The sequence below is a fragment of the Bos grunniens genome, chromosome 20, assembly GCF_055505025.1.
Source record: "Bos grunniens cultivar Pamir isolate PY7600 chromosome 20, Bosgru_T2T1.0, whole genome shotgun sequence".
Taxonomy (NCBI): domain Eukaryota; kingdom Metazoa; phylum Chordata; class Mammalia; order Artiodactyla; family Bovidae; genus Bos; species Bos grunniens.
Genome location: NC_141184.1, coordinates 54,985,700 through 55,011,778, shown reverse-complemented (window position 1 = coordinate 55,011,778; position 26,079 = coordinate 54,985,700). Strand labels below are relative to the sequence as shown.

At 36.5% G+C, this 26,079-nt stretch overlaps 1 protein-coding gene across 9 annotated transcripts in view; it reads right to left on the bottom strand.

The window, feature by feature from the left end:
* IPO11 (importin 11) overlaps window positions 1–26,079 on the bottom strand; it is a 205,453-nt gene that overhangs the window by 114,703 nt on the left and 64,671 nt on the right. For 6 of the 9 annotated variants that reach the window (XR_015148847.1, XM_086361893.1, XM_086361894.1 and 3 more), the window contains 6 exons: window positions 24,486–24,533; window positions 23,552–23,657; window positions 17,768–17,894; window positions 5,025–5,058; window positions 4,776–4,816; window positions 3,444–3,560 (listed from right to left, as the gene is read on the bottom strand). Coding sequence is in view for 7 of the 9 variants with exons in the window: in XM_086361893.1 (XP_086218019.1) it covers window positions 3,444–3,560; window positions 4,776–4,816; window positions 5,025–5,058; window positions 17,768–17,894; window positions 23,552–23,657; window positions 24,486–24,533 (473 nt within the window). In the remaining 2 variants the exon portion in view is untranslated. Of the gene's footprint in view, window positions 1–3,443; window positions 3,561–4,775; window positions 4,817–5,024; window positions 5,059–12,810; window positions 14,494–17,767; window positions 17,895–23,551; window positions 23,658–24,485; window positions 24,534–26,079 lie in introns of those variants that run through there. The other 3 variants (XM_086361901.1, XM_086361902.1, XM_086361899.1) reach the window with 2 other exon arrangements.

Sequence of the window (26,079 nt, the reverse complement as noted above, 5' to 3'; positions counted from 1 at the left end):
GAAAACCTGAATATGGACTTGACATCAGAATACAGCACTACATCAATGTTAAGTTCTCTGAATCTAATGATGATTATGATTCAGAAGGAGAGGTCTAATATACTAAGGTAAAGTGTTGTGATGAAATGACATGAGGAATATATGGGTAGTGATTTACTACAACATGTCTGCATATTTAAAACTTTTCAGTGAAAACATGTAAAAGGAAAAAAAATACTATAAACATTTCTTAAAGTGATTATGTGTTTTGGGTAGACCAATGATCAGTTATTTAAATAACATTAAAAAAAACACATGGAATTAAGAATGTTTTATAGATATCAGGCTAAATATCCCACAACAGAAAGTGAACCACGAGTGTAACACAACTGAGATGAGAGTACTCATCTTTTGGCACTTCTACTCCAAAAAATAGAATGGGGGGGGGGGGGGGCTCTACTATGAGCATTACAGTCTTATGAGTTCATTCCCACACAGGATTATACCCACTTTCATTCATAACACATTAGAAAATCAACTGAAACTCGAATATGTGACAGACTAACAAATGGTTTAACAAAGGTTCCATTTGCAAGGGAATTTAAAAAGTAAGTCTCTATTAACATCTCATTTTAGCTAACACTTTCAACAGAATATTTAACATTTCACACTGGCTCTTTAATTTTTAATTTTGTTCTTTTCCTTCAGAAATGCTTAAGTCCAAAGACTGCTTACCTGACATCTTACTTGATGATTAACACATTTTTTTCCTGACTGTGTATTTACAGAATCCCTGAACTGGAATAATTTACTTACAGGTTTTCAATTACTTTAAAAAAAAAAAAAGAAATATAATCTTCAAAAAATTTCAAGCTATGGTATAAAGATGGTGACTTCCCTAAAACTTCAAAAACTGTTATGTGTCAGAAAGTACCGCTGTAAGAGGGTTCAAAATGTTTGCAATCTAGTAGACAAAAATCATATTTATATACAAATGATACCTGAAGGATATTCAAGTGATGGTGTTATTCAAAGGTTAACACAAGAAAATGTTTTTCCTGAAAACGTTTTTCATAACCCTTTCCTATTCACGTTCTAAAAACAAAAAGTACTAATAGGATAACTATATCTTATTTACTAATGATATAGACATATGAGCTGCTTAGACTATTTGTGCTGTGAAAGATAACCATGGATAGAAACAAAAGCATTTTTAAATTTACTAAGCATGACCTAGATAGCGTATTCAAAAGCAGAGACATTACTTTGCCAACAAAGGTCTGCTGGTCAAGGCTATGGTTTTTCCAGTGGTCATGTATGGATGTGAGAGTTGGACTGTGAAGAAGGCTGAGTGCCGAAGAATTGATGCTTTTGAACTGTGGTGTTGGAGAAGACTCTTGAGAGTCCCTTGGACTGCAAGGACATCCAACCAGTCCATTCTGAAGGAGATCAGCCCTGGGATTTCTTTGCAAGGAATGATGTTAAAGCTGAAACTCCAGTACTTTGGCCACCTCATGCAAAGAGTTGACTCATTGGAAAAGACTCTGATGCTGGGAGGGATTGGGGGCAGGAGGAGAAGGGGACAACAGAGGATGAGATGGCTGGATGGCATCACTGACTCGATGGATGTGAGTTTGAGTGAACTCCAGGAGATGGTGATGGACAGGGAGGCCTGGTGTGCTGCAATTCATGGGGTCACAAAGAGTCGGACATGACTGAGCGACTGAACTGAACTGAACTGAAGCAAGAGTAATGTTAAACTTATGTGGGAAAAGGTTTAGCAGTTTGGGGAGATGGGGTAAGAAAATTCATTTCTACAAAAAGAAAAAAAAAACCTTCTTTAAGAAATTCCCATTAGCCAGATGGTGTCTAAATAAGATTATTTTAAAAACTGTAAATCTTGCTTCTACAATATAATCAATTTTAAAATAATTTATTGCAATTGTATAGTAATCTGCATATTGAACATTTAATATTAAATATCTGTGATAAGTTTATACTCAGGAATCCTTGAGAGTAATCTTTATCTTTACCATTTTATACATGAGGACTCAAGGTTCAAGACCATGTCCAAGCCAAAGAGCAGAGACAGGGACTTGAAATAAGTTTAAAACACAGTCTCAATGACCAAATTCTCTCAATGTTATTGATAAACCAGTATCAAAATGAAATAATGTAATTAATGTAATAAGAAACACAAGTGTTAAAAAATTTTAAGATATTACTACTTTTAGACACCAGGACTCAAATCTGCTCAAAATGATTAATGGTCACTCAAAACTGCAACTCTGTTACATCAATATAATGTTGAGTTCAGTTAGTCGGTTAGTGTTAGTTGTTCAGTCATGTCCAACTGTTTGTGACTCTATGGACTACAGCCTGCCAGACTCCTCTGCTCATGGGATTCTCCAGGAAAGAATACTGGAATGGGTTGCCATTCCCTTCTCCAGGGGAGCTTCCCGACCCAGAGATTGAACCTGGGTCTCCTGCATTGCAGGCAGATTCTTTACCAGCTGAACTACCAGTGAGAAGGTTAACGATGAGTTTGAATATTATCAATGCCACTAAACTGTCTGAACTTTGGCATATTTCTTGAAGCCTCAAATTGTTCGAGATAATGAATTCTAATTCCCACACAAAGGTTTTTTTAAGGATTAAATGAGAAATACATGCAAATCACCTGGCACAGGAGTTGGAAACTTGTCATTACTCAATAACTGATAGCAATTCTCATCAATTACTTTAGAATTAATAAGCAGGTTCAAGGTGTCAGAATTTACTAATAGATTCAGGAGCAGACTCCAGGACTGTGGACTTAAATTCAGTTATCTTTTCCTAATTAATATCTCACAGATTTATTCAGCACTTTTCAAATAAAAATATGCAGTGTAAACTTGGATATAAGAAATTATAGGATAATTACAGTGTGGTTCCTGGATTATCAATTTTTCACAAACATTAGGAGTGATAAAGGAAGCTGAATACAATTAAATAATAATTTACTGTTAAAAACTTTACATATTATTTTTACATTAAACCAGTGATGGATATAACATGGCCTAGACTATGAAACACACTCAGTCTTTAAGGTACAAACAACAGATTTCTGAGAATATTTGTATTTGCTGACTGACCTTGGTGAGTATGCACTCAAACATATTAAATTGTAAAAAGTATTATTCAAAATAAACTGAATTTTCTAAAAGATATATAATTTTGCTTTCTAACAAACAACACTACATTGTTGATCCAATTTTTTATCTTTTCATTTTCTTAGGTCATTTTTTAAAAACGCCAAGTATAAAAGTCAATTTTGATACAGAACTGAAATCACAACCTAATAGAACCATTTTAATGAATGTTTTAACACTTAAACAATGTGTACAAAGCAAAGATGTTAACGAATTCTACATGTACTCTACACATTTCTCTAACATTTATTTTCATGTTTACGACAAAATTACCTGCACGTTGACTCTTTCAATCACACAAGAAAGGACATGTAAAACATGCATCTTTGTGTCACATTCTGTAACTTGCTGAAGTAACTGAAAGAGTAGTGTGAACATGGTTTCCAAATACTGTAAGTAAAAGAAAAAATAAAAGTTTGGTACAGAAATGTAAAAAACCTTCACGTAAAGACAGAAATAAGAAGTAAAATTAAGTCATAATAGCAAAGAAATAAAAGACAAATAGACAAAACCTTAGCATTACCTATACAACTTCAAATTGGTTAAGTTGTCAATATTTAGGACAGTGATCTTATTCTTTATTGCTGTTAAATGTGCCCATTTTCAAATTTAATTCATCCACAAATGTCTTCAGAGAAAAAGTGTGTTTGAAGTTTCTGTGTTTAAAGTTTATACAGCTAATTCAACTTTTAAAAGTCCTTTGTCACTTCTTTTCCAATACGCCTGTTGTTTTGCAAAGTCCACTCATTATAGCAAGAGGAACGCCATTACTGCACTCACATACCAGCTTTCTGATATAAATTTTTATAGACAAATACTTGTAATTATACGTGCAACAGAATGTTTCTGATTAGGAAACAGAAAACAAAAAACCTATGTCTGGCTTTTAACTTCTACATCGTGAAAATTATAGTAGAAATTAGCAAATCACAGGATGTCAGAGACAGAAACGTTTGCTCTTTCAGATATTTGATTCACTTTTAAACAGATTGGTAAAACATCTTTCTTTCATGAAAAGCATTAAGTGATTCTTCTATTAAAGAAACCTTTCTGCTCTCCAAGTGTACCCATTTATGACCCCATAAGAAATATAGGCAGATATTTTACCATAAAGTTTTCTTGTCTAGTCCTCTCAAGAAAAGCAAACACTAAGGCCCCAATCATACTGACATATTTAACAAGTGTTTACTGAGTGACAACTATGTGGAAACAAAACAGGTGCTGAGGGTTGAGTGAAGGGAAAGAAAAGAATAAGACTAGGTATTGTGCTTTTCAGGTAAGGACAGACATACATACACAGACAACAGAGGGGGATGACCTAGGATGCAGAGTAACAGACGGATATGAAATGAGATGTCTTACACTAGTGAGAACAGAAAGTGCAGCAGTCAACTCTAAAATGGATAACAAGATAATGAAACAAAACAAACAGAATTACTGAAACTAAAGTTACCAATAAAAGCAATCACTTCCAAAATAATCTAAATATACTTTTGAAAGCAGCTTTACTAAATAATAGATACACACAATTTCAGCTATAAAATAACACAATATTCAAAAGACATAAGCATAAATTTTTATAAAACCTGAAATAAATATTCTTACCGGCAGAAACTGATCTGTTCTAAACTCAAAATCATCAACAGGTGAAGAGCGGTTAAGGAATACTGAGAATACATGAAATTGAGAATATATGAAATATATCAGGATAAAATATATGTAAAAACCAAATATAACAAACCAATCAAAAATTACATTTTAAACTATGTCATAAATTATGTTTTAAAAATAATTAATTTTAAAGTATTGCTAAAATCCCTTGCAGTGAAGTATTCTTAGAATATTAAAGGATATTTAATTTCAGAGTTGTAGCTGTTTCAATACGGACCTAAAAAGAAAGCATATTGTGAAATTTGAATCATTCTGGAATTAGTAAATATCATTAATAAGAATGAGAAAAAAATGTATCACATATCACTTTTCTATTCTTTTTGTTAATATTAAAGTTACAAGGTACATTAATATCTAGAAATAAAAAGATATTCTCCTTTGCAAGCAAGGGCTAAAAAGAAAAATTTTATCATTTCCCACCCTTCTCAGTTAACCATGATTTGCTTAATCCAGTCTGTACTCGAGGAAGAAAAATAATTTTCCATAAATCTGTAGAGACTGTGAGACTGAGAGAAAAGATTGTGAAGATGATGCCAGAGGGAAAGAGCAAGTTGAGAAGCAGAGAAGAGAAGCAGGAAAACAGGGCGGGCCTCGGGAAGCTGGAGGATGTTAAGTGAAGATGGAGCAGGGAGAAGAGAAGGAAGAAGGGGGAGGAGGAAAAGAACACAAACCGCCACTTGTAACCTCAATTACAGGAAGTTCTTGAAACAACCAAAAGATAAAGTCTGCCATTTTCTAAACCTCAAAGTTCACAAGAGCTTTGTACAAGCTCTTGACCTTGCCAAATCACATTTTTGTGTGTGTATCAGCATGTTACCTGGGAAAATCATATCATGACAGCATATTCTACATTTCCTTTCAGGTTTTACCTGTGACTCGGCCAGCTAAATGGCACAGGCTACTGCACTCCATTTCCACATCAAGTAACACAAACTCAAGCCATCATTAAATTCTACATGCTACTCTGCAAAATAATGTATCTAAAATTTTAATCTCCTCAACAAGAGCCTTTACTTTTTTAGATGCTGTTACTTTCCACACCTGTAATAGCAATTGGTTTTTCCTTTGCAGTCATTTTCTACAAAGAAACAGTTTTGATCATTTTACAGGAACTTCTGAGGACTTGAGGTGCTTACTAGTCATGTTCATCAAATTAGTTAACTACTCTAGATTCTAAGAACCTAGTGTGCAGGCGCTTTCTCATCTGCTTTTTCTTTTTTCATTGTTTCTAAAAGTAACATGAACATTTCTAGATTTTTAAATGATTTAACAAATGTGCTGATTATCCAATATACATAAAGCACTATGCCAAGTGTTCTACTCTGAAATGACCTAATGAAAACATGACATACTCATGCAATTAAAAACATTCAACAAGGAACTATTTCTCCCAAGCATTGTGTTGGGTGTTGTAGAAAGAGTTGAGGAAGACACACTCCTCTTCCTGGATCACAACCCTGTCTTGACGAAGGGGCTTGCCTAACGCAGTGCAGCTGTGAGCCACGCCATGCAGGGTCACCCAAGACGGACAAGTCATAGTGAAGAGTTCTGACAAAACATGGTTTGCTGGAGAAAGGAATGGCAAACCACTCCACTATTCTTACCACAAGAACCTCATGAACAGTATGAAAAGGCAAAAAGATACGACACTACAAAATGAGTCCCCCAAGTCAGAAGGTGTCCAATATGCTACTGGGGAAAAGTGGAGGGCAATTATGAACAGCTCCAGAAAATATGAAGTGACAGGGCCAAAGCAGAAACAATGTTCAGTTGCGGATGTGTGATGATGCTGTAAAAAACAATACTGCATAGGAATCTGGAATGTCAGGTCCATGAGGCAAGGTAAATTTGGATATAAGCAGGAGATGGCAAGAGTGAACACTGACATCTTAGTCCATCAATCAGTGAAATAAATTAGTGAACTGAAATGGACGGGAATGGATGAACTTAATTCAGATGACCATTATATCCATTCCTGTGGGCAAGAATCCCTTGGAAGAAATGGAGCAGCCCTCAGAGTCAACAGAAGAGTCTGAAACGAAGTAACTGGGTGCAGTCTCAAAATGGACAGAATGATCTCAGTTGATATCCAAGGCAAGCCATTCAACGTCACAGTAATCCAAGCCTATGCCCCTACCACTGATGCCAAAGAAGGTGAAGTTAACCAGTTCTACAAAGACCTATGAGACCTTCTAGAACTAACACCAAAAAAAAAAAAAAGATGTCCTTTTCATCACAGGAGTTTGAAATGCAAAAGCAGGAAGTCAAGAGATACCTGGACTACCATGCAAGTTTGGCCAAAATGAAGAGGGCAAAGGCTAACAGAATTCTACCAAGAGAATGAACTGGTCATAGAAAACACCTTTTTTCCAACAACACAAGAGACCACTCTATACATGGACATCACCAAATGGTCAATACTGAAATCAGACTGATTTATATTCTTTGCAGCCGAAGACAGAGAAGCTCTACACAGTCAGCAAAAACAAGACAGGGAGCTGACTGTGGCTCAAGTCATGAGCTCCTTATTGAAAATTCAGGCTTCAACTGAATACACTAGGAAAAACCACTCGGCCATTCAGGTATGACCTGTATCAAATCCCTTAAGATTATACAGTGGAGGTTACGAATAGATTCAAGGTGTTAGCTCTGGTAGACAGAGTGCCTGCAGAACTGTAGAAGGAGGCTTGTAACAATGTACAGAAGGCGGTGACCAAAACCATCCCCAAGAAAGAGACCCAAGAAGGCAAAATAGTTGTCTGAGGAGCTGAGGAAAGAAGATAAGCAAAAAGCAAGGGAGAAAGGGAAAGATACACCCAAGTGAACGCAGAGTTCCAGAGAACAGCGAGGAGAGACAAGAAGGCCTTCTTAAATGAACAGTGCAAAGAAGTAGAAGAAAACAAGAGACTGGGGAAGACCGGCGATCTCTTCAAAAAAACTGGAGACATCAAGGGAACATTTTATGCAAGGGTGGGCATGATAAAGGACAGAAATGGCAAGGACCTAACAGAAACAGTAGAGATTATGGTGGCAAGAATACACAGAACTATACAAAAAAGGTCTTAGTGACCCAGATAACTACGATGGTGTGGTCACTCACCTAGAGCCAGGCATTCTGGAGGGTGAAGTCAAATAAGCCTTAGGAAGCATTACTACAAACAAAGCTAGTAGAGATGGTGGAATTCCAGCTGAGCTATTTCAAATGCTAAAAGATGTTGCTGTTAAAGTACTGCACTCAATATGTCCGCTAATTTGTAAAACTCAGCAGGGGCCACAGACCTGAAAATGGTCAGTTTTCATTCCAGTCCCAAAGAAGGGTAATGCCAAAGAATGTTCAAACTACCACAGAATTGTGCTCATTTCACATGCTAGTAAGGTTATGCTCAAAATCCTTCAAACTAGGCTTCAGGAGTATGTGAACCAAGAACTTCCAGATGAACAAGCTGAGTTTAGAAAAGGCATAGGAACTAGAGATCAAGCTGCCAACATTCACTGGATTACAGAGGATGCAAGGGAATTCCAGAAAAACATCTACTCCTGCTTCATGACTATCCTAAAGCCTTTGATTGTATAGAGCACAACAAACTGTGGAACTTTCTTAAAGAGATGGGAGTACCAGACCACCTTACCTGTCTCCTGAGAAACCTGTATGCAGGTCAAGAAGCAACAGTTAGAACCAAATAGAGAACAACAGACTGGTTCAAAATTGGGAAAGGAGTATTAAGAAGCAGAGATATCACTCTGCTGACCAAAACACATACAGTCAAAGTTGTAGTTTTTCAGTAGTTACGTACGGATGTGAGAGTTGGACTATAAAGAAGGCTGAGTGCCAAAGAATTGATGCCTCTGAATTGTGGTGCTGCAGAAGACTTGAGAGTCCCTTGGACTGCAAGGCTGTATATTGCCACTCTGTTTACTTAACTTATATGCAGAGTACATCATGAGAAGTGCTGGGCTAGATGAATCACAGGCTAGAATTAAGAATGCCAGGAGAAATAATAACAAATTCAGATATGCAGATGATACCATTCTAATGGCAGAAAGCAAAGAGGAACTAAAGAGCCTTGCTTGATGAGAGTGAAAGGGGGAGGGGGAATGAAAAAGCTGGTGTAAAACTCAACATTCAAAAAATGAAGTTCATGGCATCTGGTCCCATCACTTCATGGGAAATAGAAGGGGTAAAAGTAGAAGCAATGACAGATTTTATTTTCTTGGACACCAAAATCACTGCTGATGGTGACTGCAGCCATGAAATTAAAAGATGTTTGCTCCTTGGAAGGAAAACTATGACAGGCCTAGATAACACACTAGGAAGCAAAGATGTCACTCTGCCGACAAAAGCCCATATAGTCAAAGCTATAGTTTTTCAGTACTCAAGTACAGATGTGAGAGTTGGACCATAAAGAAGGCTGAGCACTGAAGAATTGATGCTTCTGAACTGTGATGCTGCAGAGGATTTGAGAGTCCCCTGGACTGCAAGGAGATCAATCCAGTCAATCTGAAAGGAAATCAACCCTAAATATTCATTGGAAGGACTGATGCTAAAGCTCCAATATTTTGGCCACCTAATGTGAAAGGCCAACTCACTGGAAAAGACCCTGATGCTAGGAAAGACTGAAGGCAAAAGGAAAAGAGGGTGGCAGAGGATGACATGGTTAGACAGCATCACTGACTCAATGGACATGAATTTGAGCAAACTCTGGGAGACAGTGAAAGACAGGGAAGCCTGCTGTGCTGCAGAACATGGGGTTGCAAAGAGTGGGACACAACTAAGCAACTGAACAAGAACAATACACTTAGCTTGTTATCAAAAAACACCCAGATAATAAATAATTATTAATAAAAATGGCTAATATGAAGAGCTTAAGAACAGGATAATTCCCTTGAGAACATGAACTATTTCTAGATCTTCAAATTGTCGGTATTTAGTACATTGTGAGGCATACAACTGGCACTGTGGCAGTAATTTAATTCACAAACAACAGGACATGAAACATGCCCCACCCAAAGGAACTCAAACTGCCAGCAGCAACTTATCCTTAAATCTTCATTCATCTTCCTCCACAAAAGGACCAGAGATGCACGTTACCCACAACAATGACATTTACACACATAAGTATAGGAAAGAGATACCTGAATGAAAATTAAATGTGTTTTCCCTCCTAACAAAGAGAAGTCAGTGCAGTATTCCACACAGAGAAAAAGATAAAACGAGTCATGATGACTTGCCTGCACTTTAACTACAAGAATAGGAAGTCAGATCATAAAGGGGAAGAAAAGAACACACAGCTTTAAAAAAAAAAAAAAAAAAAGAGCACTTAAAATGACAAACACAAATAAAAACAAAATTAGCTCTCCCTGAGCTATAGAAGAAATAGGAAGCACTTATTGCATAGGGACAATGAATTTTGCAGCAATTCACAAGTTATGGGAGGAGAAAGTCAGAACCTGAATTTCTAGATTGAAGAGTAGGGGAATCAGATAGAAGATGGGCAGAAGAGAGTCTAAGACAATTTCTAACACACAGATCAATAAATAAATGCAAGAAAATGAAACAAAACAAACAAAATTTTCCCTTAACCAGACTCTAAACATGAATTTTCACACACAAGACATAGACCTCTGAGGGAGAGAACCAGATCCAGACTGTGAACTCAGCCTGAGTCTACCCTACACCTTCATCTAAGACATGAAAAAACTTCTAAAAAGATAACAAACTAATTCCATACGGGAGCAAACAAGAGCCACCAAGCCATCAGAATCATTGGAAGGATTCCAGAGAAGCATGACAGCAACAGAGAAATGAACAAGGAACCACAAGTTAACACTGCTTCCAAAGAAGACTGGTTGCCACATAAAGGCAAGAGTAACTAGACACTGCCATGAGCAGCATGAGAACAAGCCTTCACGTTAACTGTCACGGTGGTTGAGCTGAGGTCCAGGCTTGGAGGAACCTAGTGCTTGACCCCTACCACAGCCTGCCCACAGCAGTGCAGGGAATTTTACACACTAACGCAGTGAGCAAGGTGCTGGGACCCAAAGAAATGGCAGTGTCTCAGGGACTTAAACCATCAGGAAAATGTAAGACAGACATGAGAGAATAATTTTGAAATAGATTCTATTTCTCTGCTGAAGAGAAACAGAGTAATAACTTTATAATCTTTTATCCTTATCTCAACTGTTTCATTAAATATTTTCTATTTTTCTGACCCCATGCTAGGCATAAGAGATACATTAATATGAATAATATTATCCTACTCACTGGCTCTTTTACTACTTGGTACTACTACGGTACTGTTTTTATTCTATTCTGCAATAAAGTCAAGATCACTGAATTACAATATTTTAATGTATTTATTCTGAAACATGCATGTAAATAAGTTTCCTAAAAGGATTAAAAAAAAAAAAAAAACCTTCCATTTACTCATTTCAAGAAAAAATTTCTAAAGCTCATTTTCATGCAATATGGATACCAGACATATCAATACAAAGCCAAAACAGACTACAAGAAACTAGTTACTAGATTAAGGCTGCCTTTCCTCCTAGTTTTAGAGTGTCCTAGGAATTTATGGCTCAAACAGATTTTTTTCTTTTTATGTTTTCTTTGGAAATTATATTTGTTGAATATAAGTTAATTCAGAATTCATTTTGTGAAAACACAGACTAACACAAAGTTTACAACAGTGCTTTGAGACACGGAGGAGGGACAAGTGGAAAAAACTCCGTAATAGTGTTTTTGAGACATGAAGGATGGACATGTGGGAAAACAAAATCAAAACTATAAGACAGAAAGTCTGATAGAATTGGGAGACCCATAAAAGACACAAAAGTGAAAATATAGGAGAGTTTTAATGCACCTTGTTAAAAACTACCTCTGCCCACATCCCAGCTGCAACTCCCCGCGCATTCAGGATCTGCTGAGGTCATGTGCATGCCAAAGTGCCTTCTTAAACTCCATCTAGAAAATTCACTATTGCCACGCTGGCAGTCAATCTGCCCATGTGGATGGCCTTTTCTTTGCTTGACAGACAATAACCCCAAAACACCCATCCCCAAACTACAAATCTCCTGGTTGTACCACAATGTACATTATATACTGCCTCTTATAAGAGTCAAAGTGAAAAGTGAAAGTGAAGTCGCAGAGTCATGTCAGACTCTTTGTGACCCCATGGACTGTACCTTCCTGGCTCCTCCGTCCATGGGATTTTCCAGGCAAGAATACTGGAGTGGGTTGCCATTTGCTTCTCCAGGAGATCTTCCCAATCCAGGGATTGAACCTGGGTCTCCTACATTGTAGGCAGACGCTTTACCATCTGAGCCACCAGGGCAGTCCAAGAGTACACTAAAGCTAATTTTCAAGCAACGCCTGCTTGTTTTATTGAACACTGCATAAATAACCTAAGTAAAAATGAGTCTTTAAAATTACTTATAATTTCCAAAATTGAAAGACATTAATGGGTCAGAAACCTTACAACTAAAGCAGCCCTGTATGCAAATCAAATATTCTGGTTAGAGAATCATCTAGAGTCCTAGGAAACAAAACTTGCTCTCATCAAAGATTTAGCCATTCTATTTATACTGTGGTAATAACATTCTAAAATCTGAAACTTGCCATAAATAAGCAGTGTATCTACTACGTAACATGTTCTAAGAGGAATGGAAGAAAACATGCAGAAGATACTTTTTAAATGGATTTTTCAATAAACATTGGAGCACTGTTATCCTTATTTAAAAAGTAATAAAAATGGAACCTTACTTGATATCATGTTGATAAATAAATCCCAGATGGAATAAAGAAGCAAGTATGAAGAAAACCAACTTTTTAAACAAGAAACAAAAACAACAAAACAGAAAGAAGAAATCAATAAATCTGATTACACTAAAATTAAAAAACTCTGCTCAACAAAAAGACAACAGAATGAGCACAGAAAGATACAGGTGGGAGAAAAGAAAGATACAGAGATTTCACTGCATTTGTAATGTTTTATTTCTTACATACTTGAAATATTACAATGGAAATATGGAAAACCAGGTAGCTCTAATCTTAGTCACTGAATTTTTCTCTTTACTTGATATAATTCTTAACTTTTAAAAAGTAAAAAAACTAAAAGCATCTGCTTTTTAAAGATGAGTCAGGAATAAACTCAGAAGTACAAATTAATAGAAAAAAATGAACTTAGGAAAGAATGACATTTAAAGGTTTATATATAAACTTTACATGCTTCATTTGAGAGACCAAAACATTTTTCAAGTCCTTAATGATGAGAACAGCAGCAAAATTCGAGACAATTAAAAACTGGCATTTAAAAAAAAAAAAAAAAGAAGTACAAATTTTCAAAGTAGCATTAGCATTATCTTAAACCTAATCAAAATTCTCAACATTACAAAAATGTTTCCAAATATTGCAGTAACATCAATGATTACCGATTATCCCTAGACCAAGTTTTAATTACAAAATACTGATGAAAAGTTGTAATACTATTTCAAATAAACCAAACGATTTTCACTCAACTTGCATTATAATCCCCTGGATCAAACAACATCATCGTGCGACTCACAGGGATAGAGACTTACTCCACACAGTAGTTTCCCATATTATAAAATTTTAAAGAATCCGGAGTTTGAGGTTTTTCAGCATAAGCTCCCTGTGCTCCTTGCTTGCAAGGCCCTCCAATAAACCTTCCTTGCTCATAAAAAAAAATTTTTTTAACAGTCCTATTTCCTCTTCTATTTGCCATGAAGTAATAGGACCAGATGCCATGATCTTAGTTTTCTGAATGTTGAGTTTTAAGCCAGCTTTTTCACTCTCCTCTTTTCACTTTCATCAAGAGGTTCTTAAGTTCTTCTTCACTTTCCGCCATAAGGGTGATGTCATCTGCATATCTGAGATTATTGATATTTCTCCCAGCAATCTTGATTCCAGTTTGTGCTTAATCCAGCCCAGCATTTTGCATGATGTACTCTGCATATAAGTTAAATAAGCAGGGTGATAATATATAGCCTTGACGTACTCCTTTCCCAATTTTGAACCAGTCTGTTGTTCCATGTCCGCTTCTAATTGTTGCTTCTTGACCTGTATATAGATTTCTCAGGAGGCAGGTCAGGTGGTCTGGTACTCCCATCTCTTTAAGCACTTTCCACAGTTTGTTGTGATCCACACAGTCAAAAGGTTTTAGCATAGTCAATAAAGCAGAAGTAGATGCTTTTCTGGAATTCTCTTGCTTTCTCAACGATCCAATGAATGTTGGCAATTTAATCTCTGGTTCCTCTGCCTTTTCTAAAACCAGTTTGAACATCTGGAAGTTCAGGTTTCAAGTGCTGTGAAGCCTGGTTTGGAGAATTTTGAGCATTACTTTACTAGTGTGTGAGATGAGTGCAATTGTGCAGTAGTTTGAACATTCTTTGGCATTGCCTTTCTTTGGGATTAGAATGAAAACTGACCTTTTCCAGTCCTGTGCACTGCTGAGTTTTCCAAATTTGCTGGCATATTGAGTGCAGCACTTTGACAGCATCATCTTTTAGGATTTGAAATAGCTCAACTGGAATTCTGTCACCTCCACTTGCTTTGTTCATAGTGATGCTTCCTAAGGTCCACTTGACTTCACATTCCAGGATGTCTGGCTTGCTCTTTGGAAGAAAAGCTATGACCAACCTAGACAGCATATTAAAAAGCAGAGATATTACTTTGCCAACAAAGGTCCGTCTAGTCAAAGTTATGGTTTTTCCAGTAGTCATGTATGGATGTGAGAGTTGGACTATAAAGAAAGCTGAACGTGAAAGAATTGATGCTTTTGAACTGTGGTGTTGGAGAAGACCCTTGAAAGTCCCTTGGACTGCAAGGAGATCCAACCAGTCAATCCTAAAGGAAATCATATTCACTGGAAGGACTGATGCTGAAGCTGAATACTTCAGCCACCTGATGCAAAGAACTGACTCACTGGAAAAGACCGTGATGCTGGGAAAGATTGAAGGCAGGAAAAGAAGGGGACAACAGAGGATGAGATGGTTGGATGGCAACACCAGCTCGATGGACATGAGTTTGAGTAAGCTCTGGGAGTTAGTGATGGACAGGGAAGCCTGGCATGCTGCAGTCCATGGGGTTGCAAAGAGTCGGACACAACTGAGCAACTGAACTGACTGACTGAACTGATACCAACTGGAGAAACTGGTTTTCCCAGCTGCTGTACTATTTCTATTCTGCCATAGCCAGCCTTGTAATAACATGTCTATAAGACTAGGAAGCCACACAGACAACTACAATTATATGTATCCCATCTATGTAACAGCAGCAATCAAGCAAGAGAATATGGACTCTGAAAGCCAAAGAAGATTTAGATTCATGAGAATCTATGTGCTTTGTGTGTGTGTATATGTGTAAATGTGTACATACACCCACAAAGTATGTGGGCTTGCCTGGTGGATCAGATGGTAAAAAATTCGCCTGCGATACAGGAGACCTGGGTTCGATCCCTCAGTACGGAAGATCCCCTGGAGAAGGGAATGGCTACCCACTGCAGTATTCTTGCCTGGAGAATTCCATGGACAGAGGAGCCTGGCGGGACACAGTCCATGGGGTTGCAAAGCAACTGAGCGACTAGCACTTTCACTTTTTTCATACATGTGCTGCTGCTGCTGCTGCTGTGTCCCTTCAGTCGTGTCCGACTCTGTGCAACCCCATAGACGGCAGCCCACCAGGCCTCTCGTCCCTGGGATTCTCCAGGCAAGAACACTGGAGTGGGTTGCCATTTCCTTCTCCAATGCATGAAAGTGAAAAGTGAAAGTGAAGTCGCTCAGTCGTGTCCGACTCTTAGTGATCCCATGGACTGTAGCCCACCAGGCTCCTCCGTCCATGGGATTCTCCAGGCAAGAGTACTGGAGTGGGCTGCCATTGCCTTCATATGTGTATATACATACAAATGCAGTTGTATGCATGTTTGTACATATATGTCTGAACATTTGCACATTGCTGCATGTCTCTATGTATATGGTATCTTCCTACATTTCATTAGCCAGCATTTCTCACAAGTTGAAATTAGAACAGTAAACCTTACATACTACTGATCTTAAAAGTACTTACAAGAAAAAGGAGGGGGGTAAACTATGCAATGTTAACTTAGTGCCTTACAAAACACTGTTTTCTCAAGAAGTTATAACAAATGAGACATAGCCACCAAAAGACGTACAGCAAAGGGGCAAAAGCTGTATCTGCAACAGCATTTCCTCAAAGTGCATTCCTTGGATATTAATGTATTTGTTATCTTAGATAGTCACAACACAATCAATGTACATTTTTAATGTTCTGATTGATGCTACAGGAAAGAGGATTATTTGAATATGTAGTTCAGTGTTTTCCAAACTTAACTTGTCATGAAACCCTTTTGCCCAATAATGTTTGTTAATGGGATAGAATTAATGTTCCACTTTTAAAGTGCTGACCAAAATGACTCATTTTTCTCTTCATTTCTTTCCCAGAAGACTCATTAAAGAAAGAAAAAAAAAATCCAAATAATTTCTCTTTTCCCAAGAAAATTTACCTGAAATTTATATCTTTTGTAACACTTTCACATAAAGCATTTAATGTGTTCTCTCTGACACCACTGACAGAATAGCAAATAATATTTCCAAGAAGGAAAACAAAACTTAAAATCTTATAAATGCTTTATTCTAAATAAATAGAATTTATTCTATTTACAAAAGTAAATTAATTCCAGCAAACAGTATTCTTAGGAAAAGCTTAGATATTATCAATAAACTTCTAAGAATTTAAACAGGATAAAATAAAACTAGATTCCCTTGTTTAAGCAGGGGTTCCTTAAACTATTTAATAATTATAGAATGATATTTAGAGTAAGTTCTCAATTATTTATACAAAGTAAGTAACATTTAAGCAGAAAATCAAAAGATCAGTTCTATTTGCTTTTAGAATGCATCATGCTTCTGCAATTATGATGTTTTCTTAATTTTGTAATTTCCCTAATTATGTTTTCTTTTGTTGAACACTAAAAATAGTTTATATTATCATGTACACATGTGAAAATGAGAAAAATGACCCAAACCTTTGCTGGAAGACAGAGTAATCAGGTAGGTTTAAAAAAATTTTTTAAGGTGGAATACTGAGAAATGATTAAATATGATCTTATCATAATTTGGGGGGTAAAAATCATTTAATTTTACCTACAAATAATTTGAAACTCGGAAAAAGACAACCAGATTCACTTTTTAAAGACTATGCTGGAGTCAAATCTAAGTACAAGACAAAGTACAATAAGTCATGAATATATTCTCACTGAGGCATAAAATAAAGCACTGAGGGAAAACCTCTTTTAAAAAAAAAAAAGCTCTTTGAGTAATCAACATAAAATAAAGCAACAAACCTACTAAAGTGGAACAAAGCAATGAAGAAGTCATTATCAAGTTTTCAGTAACACAAAATCAAGAATATTATGTGAAATGCTACACATGAAGAAAAAGTCCTAAAAGAAACAATTTCAAAGTCTAAAACAAAACTAAAAAAAAAAACTTCTCAAAACTGAGAGACAAAAAAAGAATCAACAGTAAGGATAAAACAGATTATGGTGTTAGCTCAAACGTAAAAATTACAAATTCTATCGTGAATAAGAAAAAGGATATTTAAGCTAAAAGGGATTTTTTTTTAAAGAAAACTGCCTTCTTTTATTCATACTAAAAAATTATAAATAATTACAGGTTAGTAGACTTTGGTCAATTTTTTTTCATTGACTAGTGATCAGAAGGACAAATGGCATTAAAAAGATTTTCTTCCCTCAAATCAAACTTCTCACCAAGGAATAACTACAGCATTGAAAGACTGCCAACATTCTAAAGAAAGATATAAACCATTTCTGAATTTGAACTTTGACATATGTTAAACTTATAAAGAACTCTTTTAAGACATGTAAGCAACATACCACTAAGTCTTGATCCTGAAGCAAGTTACATATCGCTTCATATAACATGGGTCTTAAGTCAGACTTGAATCTCACAGAAATCCACTGACCGATGAGCCAAATCACCCTGCGTCGCAATGGCTTATACCTAGATGGGAACCATGCAATCAAAACGTTAGATACTTTAAGAAGCCTATGTCACTAAGCATATTTCATCATTTAAATCTAAAATGTAGTAAGAAGGCAATACACATTTTATACAAAAATCTAAAAGCTACTTTTACATGTACCGCAGTACAAATATTAACAACAAAGTTCTGATCTAAAAAACTGAAAATTCTTAGCAGACATATTATAAATCTGATTATTTTGTATTAAGTAATTACAACATAGATATATACATAAAAGCCAGGTTCACTTCTATTCCTCAAGTAACCAAAAAGAGTTCATCTTAATAGGTGTAAGCAGCTGATGTCCCAAACCCTGAGGCAGGAGAGGCTATTAAAAAGTAATGATAATAATAAAAATAAAGGAACTCTGGTACTCAATTTCCTAATCCCAATTCTGTTCATCTCACAAAGAGTATTTTGAAAACACTGTGAGAAATTTCTAGACTTGACATTTACAGTAACATGTACATACACTTGTATCTCTATGGCCATCTTTGCTAAAGAAAATGAAGGTTCTTTAGGCAAAGGGAAAAACCACCTGTGTCCAAGAATTGTAGACACAAACTCTCGGTATTATATTTATTTAGTGGCAAGATGATATTTCTGGGTGACAATGTAGTAAACTACGGAATATAACACACCTTTTAGAAAATTACAATATTTTAAGATTACTAAATACATATAAAGAATTACTCATTAAAGTTCCAATAAAAAGTACATTTCCTGCTCTCAATATGTTTAACATATCTAAAAGAATTAAAGACCACAAAACTTTAGACTAGGATCACAAAAACATGAGAGAGAAGAGCAGGCAGAGGGAGATGGGATTTGAACAGCGTTTCCTGGTGGCTCAGACGGTAAAAAAATCTGCCTGCAATGCAGGAGACCTGGATTCGATTCCTGGGTTGGGAAGATCCGCTGGAGAAGGGAACAGGAACCTGGAATGTCAGGTCCATGAATCAAGGCAAATTGGAAGTGGTCAAACAAGAGATGGCAAGAGTGAATGTCGACATTCTAGGAAACCAGCGAACTGAAATGGACTGGAATGGGTGAATTTAACTCAGATAACCATTATATCTACTACTGCGGGCAGGAATCCCTCAGAAGAAATGGAGTGGCCATCATGGTCAACAAAAGAGTCCGAAATGTAGTACTTGGATGCAGTCTCAAAAACGACAGAATGATCTCTGTTCGTTTCCAAGGCAAACCATTCAATATCACAGTAATCCAAGTCTATGCCCCAACCAGTAACGCTGAAGAAGCTGAAGTTGAACGGTTCTATGAAGACCTATAAGACCTTTTAGAACTAACACCCAAAAAAGATGTCCTTTTCATTATAGGGGACTGGAATGCAAAAGTAGGAAGTCAAGAAACACCTGCAGTAACAGGGAAATTTGGCCTTGGAATACAGAATGAAGCAGGGCAAAGACTAATAGAGTTTTGCCAAGAAAATGCACTGGTCATAACAAACACCCTCTTCCAACAACACAAGAGAAGACTCTATACATGGACATCACCAGATGGCCAACACCGAAATCAGATTGATTATACTCTTTGCAGCCAAAGATGGAGAAGCTCTATACAGTCAGCAAAAACAAGACCAGGAGCTGATTGTGGCTCAGACCATGAACTCCTTATTGCCAAATTCAGACTTAAATTGAAGAAAGTAGGGAAAACCACTAGACCATTCAGGTATGACCTAAATCAAATCCATTATGATTATACAGTGGAAGTGAGAAATAGATTTAAGGGCCTAGATCTGATAGATAGAGTGCCTGATGAGCTATGGAATGAGGTTCCTGACACTGTACAGGACACAGGGATCAAGACCATCCCCATGGAAAAGAAATGCAAAAAAGCAAAATGCCTGTCTGGGGAGGCCTTACAAATAGCTGTGAAAAGAAGTGAAAAGCAAAGGAGAAAAGGAAAGATATAAACATCTGAATGCAGAGTTCCAAAGAATAGCAAGAAGAGATAAGAAAGCCTTCTTCAGCGATCAATGCAAAGAAATAGAGGAAAACAACAGAATGGGAAAGACTAGGGATCTCTTCAAGAAAATCAGAGATACCAAAGGAACATTTCATGCAAAGATGAGCTCGAAAAAGGACAGAAATGGTATGGACCTAACAAAAGCAGAAGATATTAAGAAGAGATGGCAAGAATACACAGAAGAACTGTACAAAAAAGCTCTTCACGACCCAGATAATCACGATGGTGTGATCACTAACCTAGAGCCAGACATCCTGGAATGTGAAGTCAAGTGGGCCTTAGAAAGCATCACTACGAACAAAGCTAGTGGAGGTGATGGAATTTCAGTTAAGCTATTCCAAATCCTGAAAGATGATGCTGTGAAAGTGTTGCACTCAATATGCCAGTAAAGTTGGAAAACTCAGCAGTGGCCACAGGACTGGAAAAGGTCAGTTTTCATTCCAATCCCAAAGAAAGGCAATGCCAAAGAATGCTCAAACTACCGCACAATTGCACTCATCTCACACGCTAGTAAAGTAATGCTTAAAATTCTCCAAGCCAGGCTTCAGCAATATGTGAATCATGAACTTCCTGATGTTCAAGCTGGTTTTAGAAAAAGCAGAGGAACCAATTGCCAACATCCGCTGGATCATGGAAAAAGCAAGAGAGTTCCAGAAAAACATCTATTTCTACTTTATTGACTATGCCAAAGCCTTTGACTGTGTGGATCACAATAAACTGTGGAAAATTCTGAAAGAGATGGGAATACCAGAACACCTGATCTGCCTCTTGAGAAATCTGTATGCAAGTCAGGAAGCAACAGTTAGAACTGGACATGGAACAACAGACTGGTTCCTAATAGGAAAAGGAGTACGTCAAGGCTGTATATTGTCACCCTGTTTATTTAACTTATATGCAGAGTACATCATGAGAAATGCTGGACTGGAAGAAACACAAACTGGAATCAAGATTGCTGGGAGAAATATCAATAACCTCAGATATGCAGATGACACCACCCTTATGGCAGAAAGTGAAGAGGAACTCAAAAGCCTCTTGATGAAAGTGAAAGTGGAGAGTGAAAAAGTTGGCTTAAAGCTCAACATTCAGAAAACGAATATCATGGTATCCAGTCCCGCCACTTCATGGGAAATAGATGGGGAACCAGTGGAAACAGTGTCAGACTTTGTTTTTCTGGGCTCCAAAATCACTACAGATGGTGAATGCAGCCATGTAATTAAAAAGTAATTTCCTTACTCCTTGGAAGGAAAGTTATGACCAACCTAGATAGCATATTCAAAAGCAGAGATGTTACTTTGCCAACAAAGGTTCGTCTAGTCAAGGCTATGGTTTTTCCTGTGGTCATGTATGGATGTGAGAGTTGGACTGTGAAGAAGGCTGAGGGCCAAAGAATTGATGCTTTTGAAATGTGGTGTTGGAGAAGACTCTTGAGAGTCCCTTGGACTGCAAGGAGATCCAACCAGTCCATTCTGAAGGAGATCAGCCCTGGGGTTTCTTTGGAAGGAATGATGCTAAAGCTGAAACTCCAGTACTTTGGCCACCTCATGCAAAGAGTTGACTCACTGGAAAAGACTCTGATGGTGGGAGGCATTGGGGGCAGGAGGAGAAGGGGACGATAGAGGATGAGATGGCTGGATCGCATCACTGACTCGATGGACGTGAGTCTGGGTGAACTCCGGGAGTTGGTGATGGACAGGGAGGCCTGTTGTGCTGCGATTCATGGGGTTGCAAAGAGTCGGACACGACTGAGCGACTGAACTGAACTGAACTGAACACACTCCAGTATTCTTGCCTGGAGAATCCCATGGACAGAAGAGCCTGGCAGTCTACAGTCCATGGGGTCACAAAGAGTCAGCACGACTAAGCGACTTGCACTCACTTCACTAAGATAAATAGTATTTGGGGCAGAAAACTAAAAAATGCCTTTTCAAGGGATAGGGACAATTTGAACAGCCACAGAGGTAGAAGTAAACAAGACTTGTATAGAGTAAAAGAAGGAAACACAGTCTTCAATTTTGGACTGAGATCTCTGGAATTACCACATTCAACATTTGAGACAAAGAGAATGAAGCTCAGAAGGGTTCAGATTCTAAGACGACAGTCACTTCTAGGCAAAGTTAATAGCAGGGGTCAGTTTGTTCCTCAAAGTTTGAGTCCCAGACACACAGGATCATTACCTGGAACAATGACACAATCACACAATCTGACCAAGACCTAAACCTTAGAACCTGCATTTTAACCAGTTCACCAGGTGATTCATATGCATATTAAAGTTTGAGAAATACAAGTCTAGACCAGTTTTGTCCAAAAGAAACATAATGTAAGCCAAATATGCAATTTCAAATTTTAGTACCCACATTAAAGTAAAAGATACATGTGAAAATTTCACATTTTCACTTATTGCAATATATTCAAAATATTATCACTTCAATATGTCATCAATATATATTTTACATTGCTTTAGTTTTAAATTCAAATTTTAGTTAATTAAAGTCATTTCCTCATTTGCACTGAGTATATTTCAAGTGCTCAGTAACCATGTATACTAGCTACTGTACTGGATAGCACAGGTCTAGACTAAATAGCCTCTAGGATTTAGGGACAATCAAACTGCAAATCTGTCTCAATACTGAAGGCTTTCTCTCCATTAAAGGCTCACTAGCAACCAGAGGGCAGAGTTGAAAAACATTTTAATCACCACTGTCCCGAAAGGACACAGCAAATCCCAGTGCTGAAAACATTTCGTGATTGAATAACTGACTGAAAACTGAAAGGATAGCTACTTAATGGTGAAAATTACCTTTAAAGCATCTCTAGCTCACAATTCTATTGCTCTAAATATTTATAAAGTGATCCATACATGAATGGTTCTCTATTCATGTATTAAGGTAGCCATGTTAACTGTTCTATGACTACATACTAAGCATTCTAAGTACCACATTTACAGAAATAAATCACTAGAACTTCCCAATTCAAAACAAAAAAGGCTTCTGAAAATTTTTAAGTGTCTAATTTTAAATGAAGAAAATTTTATACAAATTATGAAATGCTTTTTCCCCTTCCATTTTACTTATTCATTACCTAAAATTAAAATTGGGCAAAAGTCCTACTTACTAAGTTGTCGGACTGACCTTTACTACTGAATTAGATACCTTAATACAAGCCTCAAGTGTGTCCAAATGCTTTCTGCCACAGTGCCACTGCAATTTCTTTTCCCCACAGACTTCCAATGCTCTGTGATCCTCAGACAGCTACCTTTCATGGATGTTACTTGTTCATGCTCCTTTTGACATCAGCCCTAGCCTCTGCTAAGTCTCAGCTGGCTTCCTTTTGTACATAATCTTCGTCTAGAATTCAGAGATCCCTATCTTCCATTATCTCTGCATAAAATTTCATCCTGCAAACTATCTTATCAAATACATCAGACATGTCACAATTCACATTTGAAGTAAAATAACAAAATAACAAATGATTTTGCTTATTTTTCAGTTATAAGATTCAAGTCTTATTCCTTTCTACATGAGACACTATTAGCTAAGTCATACTATGATTTTTTTTTAATTTTAGGCAATTTTAACACCTTCTAGTCTTCATTAGAAAATGAGTAAGGTAAGATAAGTGTATAACAAACACAAGGTTTTATACTTGCCTGTTGTGAATGACTTGCAATTCTGGAAGAAGTTGGTTTTTAAACCACTGATCAAAATCAACACTGTCGAACAACTCATAAGCTGCTAATCCAACAGCATTATACACTAAGAAGAAGATTTTAAAAAAAGAATTAATTTCAAATACTGGGCCAAGTGCTAATTGTGCTTATGTAATAAAATAAGTCTTAAAGACTACTTTGAAATATGTAATAAGTTAATAAAGGGAAATCTACAATATGTTAATCCAGGAAATTATTTAAACAAACATTTCAGAAACATTTATATTACATCACTCTATTTTTTTCTTAAATATTCAGTGTTTTCAAAGAGAAAGTTACATTCATTTAAAATTATTCATGTCAAATTATAAAAATAACATCCGCTTCCAAATGGATGCAAGAATTTATGCTATGGTCCCTGATAACCCTCTTTCCAGCCTCTTCTCTCACCACAACCCCTTAAACACTATGTTCCAATTAAATCAAATACTCCAGAGTCAGAACTTAACTGTGCTTGTCCCTCTTCCCTTCAAGCTTCTGTCCATACTGCTCCTTTTATCCGGAACCACACTTCGCCACTTATTAACCCTCACTTATCCTGTGTCCTCACAGAGCACTTCTTTACGAGACGCTCCCTGGGTACACCAAAACTATTAATACCTTGTAGTTTTCCATGGCACTACTTGATTACCATCTATTTTAGCATTAATCAACTGATATTATGTTATAATCAACTGTACCTGATTACCATCTATTCTAGCATTAATCAACTGGTACTATGTTAAAATCAACTGTTTGCTCACTCTCTATCACCAGATAATTCCTAAATTTTAGATATCCTTGTAAACCAACTCTCCAAGCATAATACCTGCCACAAAACAGACACACCCTACTGAAGAAATAAATGTCTCTAAATCATTTTCATTTAACATACCAGCATCTTTGATTAATAGTGCATTCATATCCTCCACATTAGTGGGACCTGTAAAAACAAATATCAACAAGGGTAAATTAAAACTAGTTTTTAAAAAACACTTAAACTCAATTTGTTAAGTTTCTCAATTCAGCTAACTACAATGTATTTCGTGGATATTAAATATATAAGAGAAAAGTTTAAGTTTTTTTATCATCATCATTAGAGAAGACAGTTACAACAAGTAAAACCATACTACAGCTTTAGAAACCATTATAACATATTTGGAAAATGTTACATCAAGCAACATTCTAGGAAAATAAATGTAAAACTGTATTATATCCTGATTATAAGAGAAAAATTTTTAAAAGAATAAAAAGATGAATCCCACAATAGGAAAAAAAAAAAAAGAACAAGAATAGGCAATTCATACAAAAAGTTTTATTTTCCTAAATATAAAAAATAAGCCAGGTTATGACAATACATTAACAATTTTGACAACAAAATGAAAAATGTAAATGAGAACCATTATGTAACGTGAAACCAGAATAAAGAGCTGGCAGTCCCTGCATGGCTATCCAGGAGAAGACCACAGTTAAGACACAAAGAACACAGTTTACTTTACTCAGTAAGCATATTTCTTTAGGACAGAAAGATTCCTAGCAAGTTTATCAAAGCACTTTTCTGCTGTTAAATATGATTTCTTAAGCATACAGCCCTATATAAGTAAATCACTCCAGACTAGAAAGAAAATAACTAAACTCTGAAATCACTATAAACCTTACCATCATAGAGCAACTTACCAGAGGGTAACCTAATTAGCTTAACCAATTTCCTGAAGTGGTTTAATAAAAATAAATGGATGGGAGAAAATGGAAATAATGTTCTAAACACAACAACAAAAAAGGTAACTTCAGCAGTATACTACCAAATTTAAGAATCTATAATGTTGCATTAAGAAATTAGTAAATAACTGTACATTAGAAATCAATCTATATGAAACTACAATGAATGCTCACATTATCTTTTAAATGAACACAAAAAACTTGATGGATAGCTCATTTACTCCCTTGGTTTATAATTTAAGCGGGAACACTCCATTAGTTTTTTGAGAAAACAAAAGCCTAAAAAGTGAGCTACCCTCTGATGGTACAAACAAGATCAAGAGTCTCCTTCTCTACAGGAGATCCTCCTACCTTTATTTCCTTACATTACCACCTACTCAACACTTGATCCCTTACAATTCAACTCCTGCCCAAATCAACCAAATAATCTGTGTAAGATTCCCTTGCCCAGCAGTGTCAGTTAATTGCCAAAAGTCAATCAATCAACAAACAGTAACTCTGTGTACCAGACACTGGGAACAGGGTGAGAAAAAAAGATGTATTGAAGGCCTCCTCCCTGAAATTTACACTCTATCAGAATAGTCAGAAATGACAAATCACTTTTAATAGTTAATTACTTGTGTACAAAGATCAAATGCCACGCATTTCACTTCATAATTCTCTCTTAAATCCATTACATTCTTTCCACTCCCACCATCATGAAGCTAACATTTATTATTTTAACTTTTTCACCCAGTACTTCCCACAACATGCTCCACATAGATTCTTTC